Here is a 17667-nt window from a genome sequence, read left to right as displayed (position 1 = left end):
TGTAGCCTTAAGTGAGAGAATGATGAGCTCAACTAAAATGCTCTAAGGCTAAGTCTGTGTATGCTCTCTTTAAATTATCTTCTTTTTTATATGGCGTATAATTTTTTGTTGTGATGGAAGCATCGCTCAAAGATGGATTCGGAGTTTGAGTGTGGGTAGGTTCAAATTGTTGCTTGCTGATCGCATCTTTTGCTCTACTTCTTCTTCTTCACACGCTCTTTCTCTTACTTACCCTTGTTGATTGAGGGGGCCCCTTCTCTTCACGTACCACCTTCCCTTCTTTTTCTCCTCTGGCGCCCTTCATCACCCACTTCCACCTTCACTTTTTCCTCCCTTTCACTTCTTCTTTTCATGAGCTTTTGATCTGCTCATAGCTTTTTGCTTTCCTGCAGGAATGCTTCGTGCCTAGTGACTGTAACAATTTCTCTTACTCTTAGGACATTCATTGCAGTATTTATCATGATGCATGCTTTCGTTAAGTTTCCCTCCACATTAAAGCATATTTCTTAAGACGTTCAATTACATCTAATCATGAATTGGAAGGCTTAACTCCTCCATCATTACCCATACGTTCATATGCATTTGCCGTTCCTCACTAGGGTGCAAAAGCCTAATTAGTGAGCATTGCTTGCAACACATTTCTCTGGATCCGAACATTAGCCAGCAAAGGTTGTCTAGAGATAGCACAGCAATTGAAATGCCCGGGCAGCCTTTTGGAGATGTCAAGGGCCACCTTCAGCATGAATATTCTAAGGTTGTTAAGGCCACTGAAGAGCTTCATAACCTTTGTGCGCCCCAAGCCTGCTGTTTGTGGTACTAAGTGCTCAATGAAAGGCTAAAACAATTGGCTTAGTGCTATTTTTCATCAAAATGTTTGAACCAGTGAAAACATCGCTACAAATTCCCTGCACAGAGAGCCAGCATATCCTTGGGATCAGCGTCGAATGTGGGATAAATCCCAATGCAAACAATCATGGTGCTGTGCACTGGCATGCAAGTGTTGAAGATGATTCAAGGGGTACTGGAGGTGGTGCGCCTGGCTTCGAATCCCACCAACGGGTGATGCTAGAGTTAACGTTAGATGTGAGGCAAGATAATGTGTCACTGAGAAGCGTAAAGCAAGCGGGTGGGCACAGCATCAATATTCTCAATAACAACAACAACAACAATAATGATGAGCGGAGTTGTAGCCCTTTGAGGAGCCCGACGTCGAAGAGCTTGCAAGAGTACATGCAGCACGAGAATGAAGGGGCGAAAAATGATGAGGGAAAAGCTAGTAACAATAGTACCATTAATGGGCGATTAAGGTTGCCCACTAGTAAGACTAGCTTCTCTCCGGAGAGGGAGAGAGATCGCTTACTGGTCACGCCAGAGGCGCTGGCGCACCAGCCGGTGCTTGCAAAGTCCATGTCCAGGACGGAGCAAGCTTTGGAAGGATTAAGATTTATCAACAAGACCACCGATGACAAGGACCCAGAGGCCCTTTGGAGAGAAGTGGAAACTCGATTCGATACATTGGCAAATCCCTCCAGCCGCATGCTTAGCCGATCCGACTTTGCTGCATGCATTGGTACTCTCTCTCTCTCTCTCTCTCACATTATGAACATGCCTTTCAACTGATGGCGCACTATGTTGATCCATAACTAATGAAAACTTGCAGCACTTCATCAATCCTTGCACTTGTGAAAATCAAAAATTTTGCTCCGAAATGTTCGATTGTGATGATTGTATCATCTCTTTGAAATAAGTCCGTAATAATAGTTGGACCTCATTTGTATTCATGTGCGAAATGCCAAAGTTTGATCCTTTTTCAGGGGCCTTTCTTCAACTTGTGCTTTTTCAGGGACTTGTGCCTGGAATAGTTGCATATTGTACCTAAATTAGGAATCAATGCTAGTGATTTTTTTTACTTTCCTAGTAAGCTCCTATTTGGCACACCTCGAGAACGTTAAAGCGGAGTCCCCCTTAATGATTGATTATAAATTTCAATGTTATAGTCAAGACTTAACGCTAATGTTTTGGGCTTTGAAGGATTTAATACCTACCCAAACTTCTTCTTGACACGTTTTCTTCCTTCATTTTCTTCGTTGTCAATTTGCATTTTCTAAAGAGAAAGAAAGACTATAAATTTGGCAAGGTGGTTTATGGGTGAACGTTGATGGTGCTGCAGGGATGAGAGAGTCAAAGGAGTTTGCGGTGGAGCTGTTGGATGGTTTGACAAGGAGAATGCTAGGGGTGGACAAGGTGAAATGGATCTCCAAAGACGACCTCTGCAAGTATTGGAATCAGATCTCCGACCGCAGCTTCCACTCGCGCACCCAAATCTTCTTCGACTTGTATGCATAATTATAACTCATATAATTAACCTCCATGGCGCAGGCAGATTCAGTATTATTTAGTTTTGTCAGCTACCCACGTTTGAATATCATGTCAACAAAATAAACAACCTAACATTTCAAAGAGTCAAAGCCGTTTTCTTTCATTTCACGTGCAGATGTGACAAGGATTCTGATGGCCGGATTGCCGAAAAAGAGGTCAAAGAGGTAGGACGCCGGCGCCTAGTTTTGGACTCGTGTACTTTTTAACTATTCAGTGCATCGATGGTGCATAATTTTTTCTTGGTTGTTGCGTGTTGCCATTGGTGGTGGTGCTCTTGCATTGCCGGGTACTGATCGTGCTGGGGCCATGCTGTGTGTAGGTGATACTTTTGAGTGCATCAGCAAATAAGCTATCCATGATGAGGGAGCAAGCCGAGGAGTATGCAGCCTTGATTATGGAAGAACTTGACCGAGACAACAAAGGCTACATCGAGGTACATCTATATCCAGATGCACAGACCCCAGGCAACAATTAACAACAAGGGGAGATAAATAAATACTTCATAACCCTCGCACGCACACGCGCGCACACACACGCACAAGCCTGACGCCGTGGAGAACTCGCCCCATATTGTTCAAAAATTATTCTCCAACTTCTAGAACGAAATAGTATTTGGCATTTGATAATGGGGTTTACAATTATTACGATCTCTCTCTCTCTCTCTCTCTCTCTCTCTCTCTCTCAGCTCTCCCTCTCTCCCTCTACGAAGAAAACTTGGCAAAACAGTTTATACGACTGTTTTAGGGAGAAGTATCTGATTCAGCTGGTTACCTCTCTGCAAATCCTAGTTTTGTTTTCACATTTCTTAATGACGTAACTTTTGCTTACGTCATCAATCTCAAGGTAAAAACCAAAAATATTACAATAGTAAGCAAACCAATCTTGTCTTTTGCATGTTTGAAAAACAGGAGAGCGGGTTTTCTAGATAAAAACAACTCTTTTGCAAAGGCAGGACAAAAGAATGTGGTTGAATTCTTTAATTGATTGAAGTAAAGTACATGTTTGAAACAATACGCAATCTAGAAAACCATATGATAAAAGTGATGGCATAGCCAGCTTAACAAACCACATGTAAGCACCATAAGTACAAGGAATGAAACTTGAACCTCACATTTCTCAAATAAATACAATGATTAGATAAGTCAAAACCTAGATAATACCTAATGATTCTGATTCTGAATTGATAACTCTTTTAAAGAAAGCGCAAAGCATATTAATGTTCGTCCACTTTCCTATTCAGTCCCTCGTGGGGGAGCTTGTGTAGTCTCCACATTAATAGTAGCGGTAAACAATTGAAAATTTTGTACTTTGCATTGCAGCTCTCGCAGCTGGAGGCATTGTTCCGTGAAGGATTCGAACTTGATGATACTAGTCAAACGTTGAGCATGCCATTAATGCCTGCTCCTCTTCAATATTGTCGTGGGCCTTTAAGGAAGCTTCTTGAGAAGCTCAATTTCCATGTGCAAAGTCAGTGGCAACGTTTGTGGGTGCTGAGCCTGTGGGTGGGAGCTATGGTTGCTCTCTTCACTTGGAAGTTTATCCAGTACAAGAACCGATCGGCATTCCAGGTTAGTCTAATGTTTATGTTGCATGAAAGAGATCCAGAATCTATTTGATCTTCTAGCATTCAACTAAATTATTAAGCATACAGTAACTTTAACGGACCATCTTGGTTCTTTTATATTGTGGTGACTTCAGGTGATGGGCTACTGCGTTTGCACGGCAAAAGGGGCTGCGGAGACTCTCAAGCTCAACATGGCTCTCATCCTTTTGCCCGTTTGTCGCAACACGATCACGTGGTTTCGATCCACGTTTTTGGGCAATGTCTTCCCCTTTGATGACAATCTTAATCTCCACAAGGTTGGTCCCCTTTTTTGCTCCAAGCACTTATCCACCACCAAGGAACCATTCAAGCGTTAGTTTTCTTTTCTTCAAGACTCTAACAAGCTAGAACTTCTTTAATAAAATGTTTTGCACTTCTCACGCCACCTGTCCGTCTCCAACCGAGACAATTTTTTCTTTCGTCTTTGCAATCTTCAATTTCATGATCATAAGGGATACTCTATAACATTGGGCTGATCTTTCTCAAAGTACTAATATAATGTCAATATATTGGAAATATAAACATTAATACAATGTCAATATATTGGAAATATAAACATTAGCCCAAGTATAAGTTATGGACTGGTGTATATGTGGTAGTACACACTTAAAAGCTCTCTAGAAGGCATTGGACCCATTAGATAGATCAATTGCACATGTCCTTCTATAGCTTCTCCTTTATTACTCAAGTACTTGATTCAACTAAAATTAGACTTGTATGTGTGAAAGATATGTATGTTCTAGAGAGAATCTTTTTCTTAGAGTCTCCTTCATTCATATGCTCCAACTTTAATTACTACCATAAATAAGCAACACTTGTTTCATTACATACCTGGTACAATGGTCAACGCATGTGTATCCCAAGCATGTTTAGCAGTCTTGCATGACCGAATGCGAGGAATGATACTCCTGTCTTGACTGACAAACCAAGCAACGCATGTGCTTTCGCATCTCTTCCATGCCACTTTATTTGTTCTTACGTAGGAGGTATGCTATCTTATTATAACGTCCATTTGAAATTGTGTCCATGTCGACAGATGTGCCTTCTACATCATATTCACTAGAAGAACTAGGACATTTCTCAGTATACCAACGATATTCCATAGCCCTTTGGCTACCAATGCATGCCACATCATATAGGATCATAACGAGTAGTTAGTCCTATCAAGCTTATCCCCAACGAATAATATTCAAAATACATCACTATCTATTATTTTTAATAATACCTAAGCAAGTAATCACGCAACCTACAACAAGTGCTAAATGATCCTTTGATGCAACGAAGGTGGCTACTAATAAGACTACTGACAATGGATACCTACACGGTGTATGAAAGAAATACAGAGTAAAGTGAGTAGAAATTTTACTCGTAAGATTTAGAGATTGAAGTCCCTAAATTGTAGCTAGTAGACAAGATTCGATGTGGTAAGTGTCTTATGATGCTTTGACATGTATCTGCACACCTCGAGAGGGGGGGGTCACCTTAAAATATATAAGTATACCACGTGAGTTCAAATGAAGGGGTTCTTGAATTCAAAATTTTAAGATAAATTTATAGAAATACATTTACAGAAGAGGTTTTTTTAATCGATTTTGAAAAAAAAATCCATAATTTCATAAAGAAAAAGGAGTCATTTCATTCATGAAAGATTTACATGTAAGAGACAGTAGATCTGATAATATTATTGCAGAATCTGCTGAAGAGTAGTGCAAATTTGGTCCCCAAAGATGTCTGCAAAAAAATAAAAATTGCACGAATGGCCCTCAAAACACCCCGAAATGAAAAAACTTCAACACTGCACACTTAAAGGTCCTCTTTCTTCTCCCAGAAGGGCACCTTGATTCGATTCAAGAAGACATGTGACTCGGGGTGAAGGGTAAGCAACAACAAACAAGGGTGAAGAGCGTATGCTTTGATACCAAATGTTGGAAATAGGGTTACATGAATACACACACACACAGTGCAGAAGCTCAAGGGACCACACAATGAGATGATAGATAGATAATGAATGTGTCCTGTACAAAGATGATACGTATACGCCAAGATGGGTGTATACTAGCATGGGAAAAAAACCTTCTAAAGAGGGAAAAAGTGTCCCGATTGGTCTTAGCGTGTTCACACATTACTACCAAATATGAAGACAAAAAAAGGTGAACAATTGCGTTAAAAAATAGATAGAATTAAAAAATGTTTTAAATACATGCTTTCATGCACATGCTATATAGGTTTTGATAGAGTGCATGTGCTATATGGGTTTTTTTAGAGTGACCCCCCTAAGACATAGCCACCACACTAGAGAACTTATAAAACATTAAAAACTTGTCCCTTTTCTAAATTTTTTCCAAACAAACTTTTGCTAAGGATGCTTGTCATATCATCGTGACAAATTCATAGAAATACATCTTTCACCACCTTAATGCCAATAGGGCTTTCCATGCCACCATTAATATTGCATGTAACTAATTAATATGTATGCAACTATCTCATCACAAACCCTATTTTTGAGCAATGTAAAAAAGGTTTGGTTTTTGTTTTTTTGGTGTTGGGATAAACTATCAGCGTTCGTGTATGACTATAGGAAAAGAAAAGAAAAAAAGCGGCTCATGGTATCTTAACACCTTTAAACAGTTTTACTTGCTCGTTTCTTTTTTCTTTTTCGCGAGAGGGGGAGATATCTTTATTTATGAGGAGGAGATTACAAAGTGATCTTGTCAGGTCGTGTCGCGGACCTCTGTACATCCTATAAGGAGGGTTCGCATATAGCCACTCCATTGACGTACGCAGGCTCAAAGCTTGAACTTCCTTTGTATGCTGTCGACTTGCGGACTTGAGCGCGTGTGCTTGTTCCAAAAATGGGGATGTTTGTCGCCTGCCAAATGTGTAGGATGGAGAGTAGAGCGCAAAATGGTGATGTTTCTCGCCTCCCAAATGTGTATCACCATTTTTCGCCTCCCAAATGTGTAGGATGGATGTTGTTTCTCGCATCCCAAAAATTCGTAGGATGGCTGATCCATTGCCGTAGTGCTGGCTTCATCCTCTTAGTGTCGCGGAAGAGCGATTGCTTTCAAGGTGGAATTTTCTTGTGTTCTTGCTTGCCCACAAGAGGTGGAAACGGTTCTCGTCCGTACAACAACATATGGGACATTATGTAGTCGTGTCGGGAGCCTCCTGTGTACTATCCTCCTTCTCCATGCTGCCACGGGGTCTCTAGTGCCCCATATGATGGGCAGTTGGGCCAACCATTTTCCTTTGTCTTCGTGTGATTATTGGTCCAGTGGTTCGGCTTTGTCTCGACACCCAATTGTTCCACCACTTTCGTTTGAGATAAATGGTGCAGATGGCCGGTCGGTTGCATTTTGCTCTTGGATCGTTCATAGCAGTAGTTGTTCGCCTGGAGAGAGACCATATTGTTCTATGACTTTGTGCAAGTCCTTCCATTCTGTAGTGTCCTTCCAAAGGTGCCGCGGCCTACCTTCTTGTGGATCTTTCTTGCTTTGTTGATGTCAAGACTGGCTAACGGTCAGCCGTTCAAGTAGTCGGGCCTTCAACCACCACACACTTTATAGGAGGAAAGCATCTCATGTCGCGGTCCTTTGGCCTTTTCGCTCTACCTTCTCAAGTGCACTCTGCCAATAGACTGTGCCAGCAGCCTACCATCGCTGCTACAAATGGGGACTGCTTGACTTTGCATTTGACTCCAGAGAAGAGCTTATCCCTCCATCTCCCAGGCATCCCTCCAGCAATTTCCAGCATCCACCGAGCTATAATGCACTAAGCAGCCTGAGTGTCTAATCTCGTTAGCCTAGCCATTTCGAGACTAGGCCGATAGGTTTGACTTGGAGGCTTGGGATCCCCAGACCTCCCATTCTTTAGGACTAGTAGCTTGCTCCCATGGGATGGAGTGCCAGTTGTGGCTAGTTCCCCATTGTCATAAGAAATCTTTGAGGATCTTCTCCACCTTGGCCTAAAGGGTTCTTTCAAATACATAAACGGTAGCTACAAAGATTACCATGGCTCAGAGCACATGTTTGATTACTGTTATTCTGCCAACCAGAGATAGATATTCCAGTGTGACATCTTTTTGGTCAACTTCTGTGTGCTCGCATCTTGTTTGGCCATGATGTCAACACCAATCGGGCATCCTAAGAGCCGAAGGACCTGTCAGCCATGGGCGTATTACCATTTGAAAGTATCCTTTTTACTCAATTCCTCAACCTCGTCCTTGAAAATGTGGATGGCCTCAGCCTCGTGGTGGCTATTGTTTTTGGACCCCCGAGTGCAGGCAAATTGCCCTTGGTCATTGGGGAGCCTGAGGTCTCTTATAAGGCCTTATACTAGTCAGGACAGCGAAGCAAGGGGGATCCCTTCCTAACAGACTTCTCAATCTTGAAAGTGTCAAATCTATGTCCAAAGCCCAGGTGTTGCAGTACATCACTAATGAAGTTCTATCAAGCACTCTGTCATAGGCCTTATGCAGATCAAGGTTCAAAAGCATAAACCTCACATTCCTTGAGAGTGCATAACCAATACCACATATGATATTCAGTATTACCTCAGGCATGTTCCTTGTACAGACCCAAATTGATCAGGGCTCATTAGCTTGGTCAACATGAACTTGATTCTCAAACCTAGGGCTTTGGCCATGATTTTGTAGGATGTATTCAGCATAGTGAGAGGCCTCCAATCTCCCACTAGTAGCCTATCTGGCTTCTTGGGAATTGGCTTGATCTACCAAAGCTTGGCTTCCTTGGGTAGTCCCCCCAGCCTGCGTGCTAAGTTAATCATTGTGCATAAGTCTCCTTTTATGAGTGGCCAGAAATGTTAATAGAATTCCACCAGGAGCCCATCAGGTCCTGGGGATTTCTCCCTTCCTATCTCGCTAGCTGCATACTCTAGCTCCTCTTCAGAGAAAGGCCTCGCTAATACATGCACTTGCTCCCTTGCGACTTTGTTGGCCATCCTGGCTAGCATGGTCTAGTCTTTCCTCATACCAATGGCTACAGGTGTTCAACAAAGCAGTTGCCTATGGCCCCATTATCTTCATGGGCTGACAGGTGTTCAACAAAGCAATTGCCTATGGCCCCATTATAATCATGCTTGAGCATCCACAACTTTGGCTATGTCGTCTTTAGTTCTCTTCTTTTTCACTTGCTCTAAAGAAGAAATTAGTGGGGGTATCACTGTCCCTTAGCCACTTGACTCTAGCCTACGTCCTGGCAGCCTCTGCTTTCCTCTTGTCTTCAGCCATTAAATAGTCTCCTACATTTTGGAGGAGTCTCTTTGCTTCATTCCTCCCATCTCTTACAGAAGTTTATGGAGCAGGTTATGCAACGATCCTATACCTCTAAAGGTGTACGCCTTGGCACCTTGCTGCTTGCCAGGCTTGGTGTGTGCCCTTGTCAAATTCTGTTTTGTGCAGACCTGTTACTCTTGAAGGCCTATGTTGCAAATGGCTTTAGCTTAGAGGACGGGTTTATCCACCATGCACCATTGGAGATGTAGCATCTGTCGAGGCAAGCTGCTCTCCAGTCATCATCTCATGCATGTTGTTCCATGTGAACAAGGACATGTATCCTCAAGGGTCCATCTCCTTGGCATTCACTAGCTTTCATACATGCTTTCACGGATTCCAAGCCTCAGCCTTTGACTGCACCATGTCCCTTCTTGGGTCAGTGTGTCCTCTTTCGATTCACACGTGTTGCAGTCTCCTATGATAATGGAATTTTCATCCACCAACACTTCAGTGAACTCTTGCCACAAGGTAGCCCACTCTTCAGAGCAGTGAGGAGCATAAACACTGCACACTAACAGTTCCACCCCATTTTTCCTGACCTGTACTGTCACATGGCCTCCTTTCAAATCTTTGGGTGTTCGCAAGATCTCCCATTTTGGCCCCACACATACTGTTGTACCACCACTCCCTCTAAGGGGGGCAATAATGCAACCAGATATTCTACCCGTTTAGAGAGGGGGTTGTGTTCCCACCGATTTTCAGTTCATGTACACATAGGAAATCCAGGTTAAATTTGTGCCACATGCTCATGCGTTCCATTCTCTTCCTTAGGGAATAGAATCCCCTTACGTTCCATGAGGCGATTGTGCATATGTCTTTATGCATAGGTTTAGAGAACAGAATCATGCAGGCATAGGTTTAGAGAATAGAGTCATGTGTCTTTATGCATAGGTTCAGAGAATAGAGTCATGCCGGTATTTCCCGTCATTCTTTTATGTCTCTTTGTCAAGGTTCGCCAGAATGGAAAACTTGTTAAGTAGTTACAGCCCTTTGGATTTCCTTCTTGAGTGACCCCTCGGCTAGGGGGAGATATTATGTATTGGTATCCTTTGAAAACAAGGGGAGCCTACTAGCAAGGAGATAACCTGAAGAGGAGGAGCTTTTTGTTGCATTCGGTCAATCTAGTTTTCTCGAGGGGTCCGGGGATGAGCCATCCTTCGCTTCCTTGTTGCCGGTGGAGCAGCTTCCTCCTCGTTTGAGTGTTTTCTGGGTTTCCATCCTTGGGTAGGCTTCATCCTTCTTGCCTCTGGCCGCCTCCATTCATGGGCTGATAGGGGTAGACACGGGAAAATTGCCCCGGCTCTGCATTTACAATAGGAGTCAGGGGTAAAGGCCCAACCAAGAGTCAGGGAAAGGCCCAAACTTGGCAACATAGATATCATGGCATTCAGGGATGGACAGATCGTTGAGGGTATCATTTCTTATGCCCCACGTTATGCAGAATTTTTGAGGGCCTTATCCTTCATTTTGGTCCATGGAGAGAGGTCATAAAAAACTTTACCGAGGACACCTGCGATGTTCTTAATCTCTGACCACATACAATATGGCAGGTCTGTGAGAAGGACACCCAGACTGGGTGCTAATGGAGCAGACTGCTCCGGATCGAAGGAGGGGCACCACGGGATGGCATGTACCAGCCCCCCCTCGAAGCTTGGGAGGGTGCTACAAAAGAGGTCTTCATAGGAGGTCTCTCTGTGCTGCATTGGTAACCATCACCTCTTTCCCATGAAGTGGAACTTATGGATAACAAACCCTCGTGTATGGGCACCATCCCCGTGAAGCAGAGGAAAGCCCCCAGTTCGAAGAATTCTTGAACTCCGCGCAAACTCGATCCATTAAGGGAGCAACTGAAGCGTTGAAGAGTAGCCTTGCAGACCTTTTTTGAGGTCGAGCCTGCATCAGCCATCTTCTTATGCTTTCTTACGTTGAGCTATGCCGTGACTGCTTGCTATAAGTAATGCATGGTTTCCTAGGACCAGACTGTCTGCTTACAAGACGTGGTCACGGGTTGCAGAGGGGCTTGGAATCTGTTTTCGCGGTTGGGATTCAAACCTGGTTATCTATTCCATCTATTCATTGAAGGTTCTCTGAGAATCTAACAAGTGGTAGGAGGAGGAGCCCTAATTTTGAAATTTTCAGAGGAGAAATAACAACCTTGGGTTTACGCCTGGGAAAAGATTCACTTCTGGGAAAAGATTTTGTGTAAAAGTGATGAACTGTCAACTATGTACGGTGTTTCATGAAATCATCAGCATTCTATTTGTCTTTGTCTCTCTTACTCACACTCTCGCTCAGCTTGGGTTAACGGTTGGGAAGAGATTCATGTTTGGGAAAAGATTTTGTGGAAAAGTGATGAATTGCCAACTATGTAGGGTGACTCATGAAATCATTAGCATTCTATTTGTCTTTGTGTGTCTTACTCACACTCACACTCACTCTTACACTCGTGCTCTTGAACGCACATACCATTGCAGTTACTTTATGTGTGTAAAAACACATAAATTGAACGTGATATATATGCCATTCCAAACAATGATGTAGCATCACGTGATTCCCGTACTAGTCTTCTTTAATCAACTACACCACATGCACCCTGAATCCAACACATGCACCCTACTTCTTAAACATGGCTATTTTGTACCCCATCACATGGAACTCACGAACACATCCCCTCAATAAAGTGGCCTTTGACGAGCCTTTGACCATTCTTTTTTTTTGGGACTAATAGATACACACACACACACACACACACACACATACATACATACATATATACATATATATACATACATACATACATACATATGCATATACATACATATACATATGTGTGTGTGTGTGTGTGTGTGTGTGTGTGTGTGTGTGTGTGTGTGTGTGTGTGTTACATAACTTGCATAAAAGGAAAATCCATTTTTTTAAACAAGAAAAATACATTTTTTATTATTTCATAACTTGCATAAACCATCTAGATAATGAAATTTCCTTTTTTTTAAACATTTTTTTAAAGGAAAGCTTTGTTGCATAACTTGCATAAACCATCCAAACAAGGAAAATCCATTTGAAAAAATAATTTTTTTATTGTTTTAGCTACACTTCTTTATCTCCTTCACATGTAGTGACTCCATCTCCAAAACTTATTACACAAAGCAACAAGCTTCTCATGCCAAGCCTTTGTTTGTAAGATCCACATCAACTTTTTAAGCCAAATTCACAAGTATGTGCCTAACTCCAAAAGTATAAGAAATTTTCTTGTCGTCATTTCTTCTTCGTATGCTTTGGGATTTAACAAACCATTCTTTTAATGCTTTCTTTGTCTTCAAATCAACATGACTTTCTTTGGTTTCCATCTTTAAATAGTCTTCTCGGCTCTTCCATCTAACAAGGATGGGTTTCAACATCCACACAACCCTCTTCACTGTTTTCTTCAAAAATCTTTGACATAAAAAAGTAAGCTTTCTTTTCTTTTGTACACAAAGGAAAAATCATGTCTTGAAAAAATTTTGGTAGCATTAATCATCCATGGTTGCTAATATAGCTCAATTTTGAGCATTATCTTCTTTTCCTGAACAAAACTATGACCCTCTTTTTTCAAAACCTTCTTTCATACATACTTTAAACAAAATATGGGTGCTCAAAACATAAGTTGCTTGTCTTCATACAATCAAAACTCATCATGGCTAATGTATAGTATCATGCCTCTAGCTATTTATAGCACCACTCTTTGTCACATCACTACTTTTCATAGAAACACATGATTTCCTTTGTTGATCGTTGACCAATATAGAAACCACGAAACATGTTCATGATATATTTTTGAGAGAACATCCCTAGTGTTATTAATATACATGTAAAGAACATCCCTAATGTTGTTGATATACATGCAAAGAACACCCAACAATATCTTGGGTGATATCCTCAACTACCTTCAAACAACTAAAAATTAAGCCGAACAAACTTCACAACATCTCAAAGGCTAGACACATACAACCCTACACCATTCATTCAACAAACCAAATCATTAACTGTTGTTGAGAATGACAACATATACACCTTTATCAATGTGACCCTTCAAGAAATAATATTTATCAAACACTAAACATAAACTTTTAGTACCCATATCAAACACACAACAATTCTTAAGTATCACAAACATGTGCTTATCTTTATAAGACTTCTTGCAACCCTTTTACTATAAATTTTGGAGCCTTTCCACCCAATATTACATGTAAAGCTTTCCAAATCCCTTGTCATAAAGTATACTTCTTCTTTATTGGTTTGTCTTCAAACAACTAAAGAGTATACTTCTTCTTTAATCGTTCAAACAACTTAAAGGTATTGATGTATGTGTGCAAAAGTTTCGCATCAACTTTGTATATTAAAAGCTTTTAGATTTCCCATCAAATTTGTGTTCCAAACATGATAAATTAACATATCCACTTGTGTGATCAATTTGTTGTCATAGCCAACTTCTCATTGAGTGGCTTATCTTCTTCAAACTATTAGTTTTGAAGACTTCTTTTTTTGTGACGATGAAAGGGGTTTAATTTTGCTACCTCTTTCTAATAATCAATTTGACATCATATCTTCTCCTCTATAAAACGTGGTAGCCTTTAGAGGCTAACTTTCTTACATACGTTGTAGTGTTGGACATCCAAATAGGTCTAGCTACATTCCATGGGCACCTATGTTGCCCTCAAGGAAGGAAACACAGCTTTGTTAACAACAAAAAAAAAATGTCTTTGAATTCATGACATCCAAATTCCAAACGTTGAAAAAAAAAATAATACACACGGGTTGTTAACCAGTTGAGGATGCCCGGGACTAAACTTCAGCTCATAGATGAACATGGAAAAGGTTCTTTTCCTTCCGAAACCACGTCTGCTTGTGACCAGTCCCTTGTAAGGGGCTAAGTATAAATGGAAATCTTTGAAACTGCTCAAACGAGCACCATCATCTTCACGGGCAATTCGAAAACTTTCTGGCCACCGAAGGTTACAAAATAGACGATAGCAATCCCTTGGCAGAGACCTCAACTTACGCTCAACTCTGCAAGGTTGATCTCTCCTTTAGGCGAGAGAGAAGACTATTCGAGACATATCAGATACGCACTGCTCGAGATGCTAACAGGCAAGTAATTACGCATGACCTAGTGGCGAAGCAAATGTGGCTCGTCACCAACTTTACAAAATGAGAGAGAGAGGCCCCTGGAATTTGACGGCTGCGATACCCTTCCACGAGGACCCTTCCAATTTCTTTATTTATATGAATTTTTTGGGTTGCTCTGCGAAATCGAATCACACGACAGACAGGACAAGGTGAAGAAGTCTTCAATGATCTTCTTGATGGACGGGCTTTAAATATATTAATAACCTCTACTCTAAATTTAATAGAAATCGTGCTATTTTGAGTTTATGCAAAAATATTTATTTTCAACACTACTAGTATAACAAGTTGACATGTGGAGAAAAAGAGCGGGAAGGGCTCCAAGAACTGTACGGCATCGATAGTTTGGTGAGGGTTAGGGTTTGCCACCGCCGCAGGCCTCGGCCACCACTGAGCTGCCATTTAGTGATCAGGTATCGGTCCTATGCTGGCGCGTGTCGACGGATACGATCCGATTCTCCCCTTATGGCAAGGGTGTGGGCGTCACCTCAACTACACCTCTGGAATGGCCAATGGGACACCTGGCCGGTCACCATGCAGAAGATCTAATTCGGCTCAAGTCACCTTCATGGACAGTGTTAATGCAAAAGCGCTTGTCCTATTGAGCGCTCTTTTTAACCACGCAGTACATAACGCTTTGTCTCATACTCTCTGGTATGCTGACACCTTGTTGTTCAGCACAATGGATGCCACTATCATGCAAAGCCTACAAGATGCAGTCGCCCCCCCAGACCTTCGAACCACCAAGTCCATCACTTCAGTCCTTAGCACCAAAGAAAGTCTTCTCCGCTCAGGTCGCCCTCCCCATGGACCACGTGTGCCTTGAATTCAAGCATGTAACAAACTATGGGACATATCTTTACTTCACGATACATCCTGCAAACGAAATGGTTCTCCACAATGTTTCAAGGTAAAGCTTCTCAGGTTCGCTTTCATTTTGCTAGTAAAGGTCTCTTCCAAGTGTTGGTTGAGTCAACGGTATAGAGAGACACATATGCTCGGTGGTTCCCTACTACAATGGTAGCCTGGTGCACATCATCCCATGGTACCCAAACCAGAACATGTGCTCTAAAATGAGTGCCCAGTGTGGGTATAGTTATAATCCTCATGTCCATGATATTTGCATAAACAGAAGAATAGTCTTGCTTTATTCCAGAGAGGAAATATGATACAATTGGCAACCAGCCTTGCGAAGCTCATAATCCATCCTTTTATACTGCCTGCTTGAAGTATCCATTGGTACTGTGGTTCCCTTAGTATTAAGGTGCGCCGATTGGTGTTAAGGAAGCATTGTTGGTGGTGCTCTCGTGGTGCTGACATGTAGGGCGGCTGACCAGCTGCTATTGCGGCTCTGGCCCGTGGCACAAGCTAGCTAATGAGCCAACACTTGGCATGCCCAGTGGCTCAAATTCCCAATCTGATGACTCGAACCCAAAAAAAAAAACTTTACAGTCTTTCGGAATGTCAGATGCTCGTTAGCATTTTGTCAATGGCAATTGCCTAGAGATGGGCATCATGTTAGATGCTCCTTAGCTTTATGGGGGAGTTTTGATCATAGCTAGCACAGGGTGTACCAATGACCTCTAGCATGCACATCCAAGCCCTTGATGCAGAAGAATGGATCCGAAAGGTGAAAGATGAAGCATGCCTTCTGCGAGGTGAATTCTGGGGATGGATTTTCGAAAGTAGATTTTCGAAAAAGAAAAATTCTAGGGTAGTACAAGCTTCTTCCTAGCGAGTTTGCCTTGAGTTCCTTGATGTGAGCAAGGATCTCGTCGTTATCTTGCTTGTTACTCTGCTTGTAGGACATTATCATGGTGATTAACCAATCATTCAGCTAGTCATAGTTATTCTGGAGAGTCGTAGCATGCTCAACAGAGCCAATAGTTGTAGTATTCCCATGTCGATCTTTACCTCCTAGTTTGGTTCTCCTAGTTTGGTTCAGTCATATACCTCTAGGCTCAACTAAAACAAACCTTCATGTTGCAGGCATTACTGTTTCTCCTACTGCTTTCCTAACTTTACCACTTACTTCAGAGGTCGAAGTGATGGTTTCTTCAGGCTGAGGTGAGGATGCATTTGCCTCTTCTAGTGATATACCCGCTATATTTGATAACAGCACTGACAAAGGAATGCATGGTAGGGTCATAGAGGCGATAGCCGTTGATGAGCTTTTGGAACCATTCTTCGTTGATGGTGCCAAGTAGGAAAGCACCGTCGTAGAAATTTCCACTATCCAGAACGGTCCCGTCCACCACTGGAGCTTCAGGTTTTCGAGACACAGACCATTGCGAGACTGAAATAACAAAACCGGATCTTCTTCCTTGAACATGCGGAACTTAGAGTGACAGTCGACCCACTTCTTTTTTCATTTTTGGACGACTCTTGTGACGAAGAAGATTTTGAGGCGTTCTTCATCTAGCTCAAGGAGCTGGTCTAGGCAATGTTTACAAGATTCCTCTGTGGGCTTAACTTTTCTGCAATGGCAATTCGGAGGCTCGGCACTAGGAATTCCATCGGTACAACTTCCTCTGTGCCGTATACTAGTTTGAATGGGATCATTCCAGTCGAGACCTTATATGTTGTACGGAATGCCTATAAAGCTGAATACAACTTTTCATCCCAATCAGTGCGATTTTCATTGACCAACTTGGTAAGGATCTACTTGAGGATTTTGTTCGTCGACTCGGCTTGACCGTTGGCTTGCAGATAATACACTATGGAGCGTTTATGGATGATGAGATGCTAGGTGACCACCAGTTCTCAAATGACATCAATGACAAAGTGCTTTCCTTGGTCACCAATCAGCTCGATCGGGCATTTGAAACGAGTGATTATCATCTCGTAGAGGAATATGGCAATTGACTTTGCTATGTTATCCAGAGAGCATGGGCTTCTACCCACTTTGTGCTGTAATCACCAAGATATACTTGTGACCGGTGAAGTGGGTTTATGGCTTAAACAGGCCTATAAAGTTTAGGCCCCATTTTTGGAATGGTTCAAGAGGAAGGATCGGGTTATGCGACATCATGTTGGCTAGTCGAGACATTGGTATATGTCACACTACTTGGCCCATGTGTAGGCATTACTGAGTGCAGTCGGCCACCACCAAAGACCTGCTTGGAGGATTTTCCTCCCGATTACTTCTCCGTGAGTGACGAAGTGTTCTACACCAATTCCTTGATGAGATTCTCTAAGGACAGCTTCCTGATCATGTGGTGAAATGCAC

At 42.1% G+C, this 17667-nt stretch overlaps 1 protein-coding gene across 1 annotated transcript in view; it reads left to right on the top strand.

Annotated features, from left to right (window-relative positions):
* Positions 1 to 244: 244 nt before the first annotated feature.
* LOC147636667 (respiratory burst oxidase homolog protein D-like) overlaps positions 245 to 17667 on the top strand; it is a 65375-nt gene continuing 47952 nt past the window's right edge. Inside the window, exons 1-6 of the mRNA XM_086800130.1 lie at positions 245 to 1570; positions 2171 to 2336; positions 2495 to 2543; positions 2699 to 2812; positions 3699 to 3947; positions 4078 to 4239. Coding sequence (XP_086656256.1) covers positions 871 to 1570; positions 2171 to 2336; positions 2495 to 2543; positions 2699 to 2812; positions 3699 to 3947; positions 4078 to 4239 — 1440 coding nt within the window. The 5' untranslated portion in view covers positions 245 to 870. The remainder of the gene's footprint in view (positions 1571 to 2170; positions 2337 to 2494; positions 2544 to 2698; positions 2813 to 3698; positions 3948 to 4077; positions 4240 to 17667) is intronic.

This window comes from Cibotium barometz, chromosome 7 (genome assembly GCF_041138505.1).
Source record: "Cibotium barometz isolate CiBa-2024 chromosome 7, ASM4113850v1, whole genome shotgun sequence".
NCBI lineage: Eukaryota > Viridiplantae > Streptophyta > Polypodiopsida > Cyatheales > Cibotiaceae > Cibotium > Cibotium barometz.
This window is presented reverse-complemented; position numbering and strand designations above follow the sequence as displayed.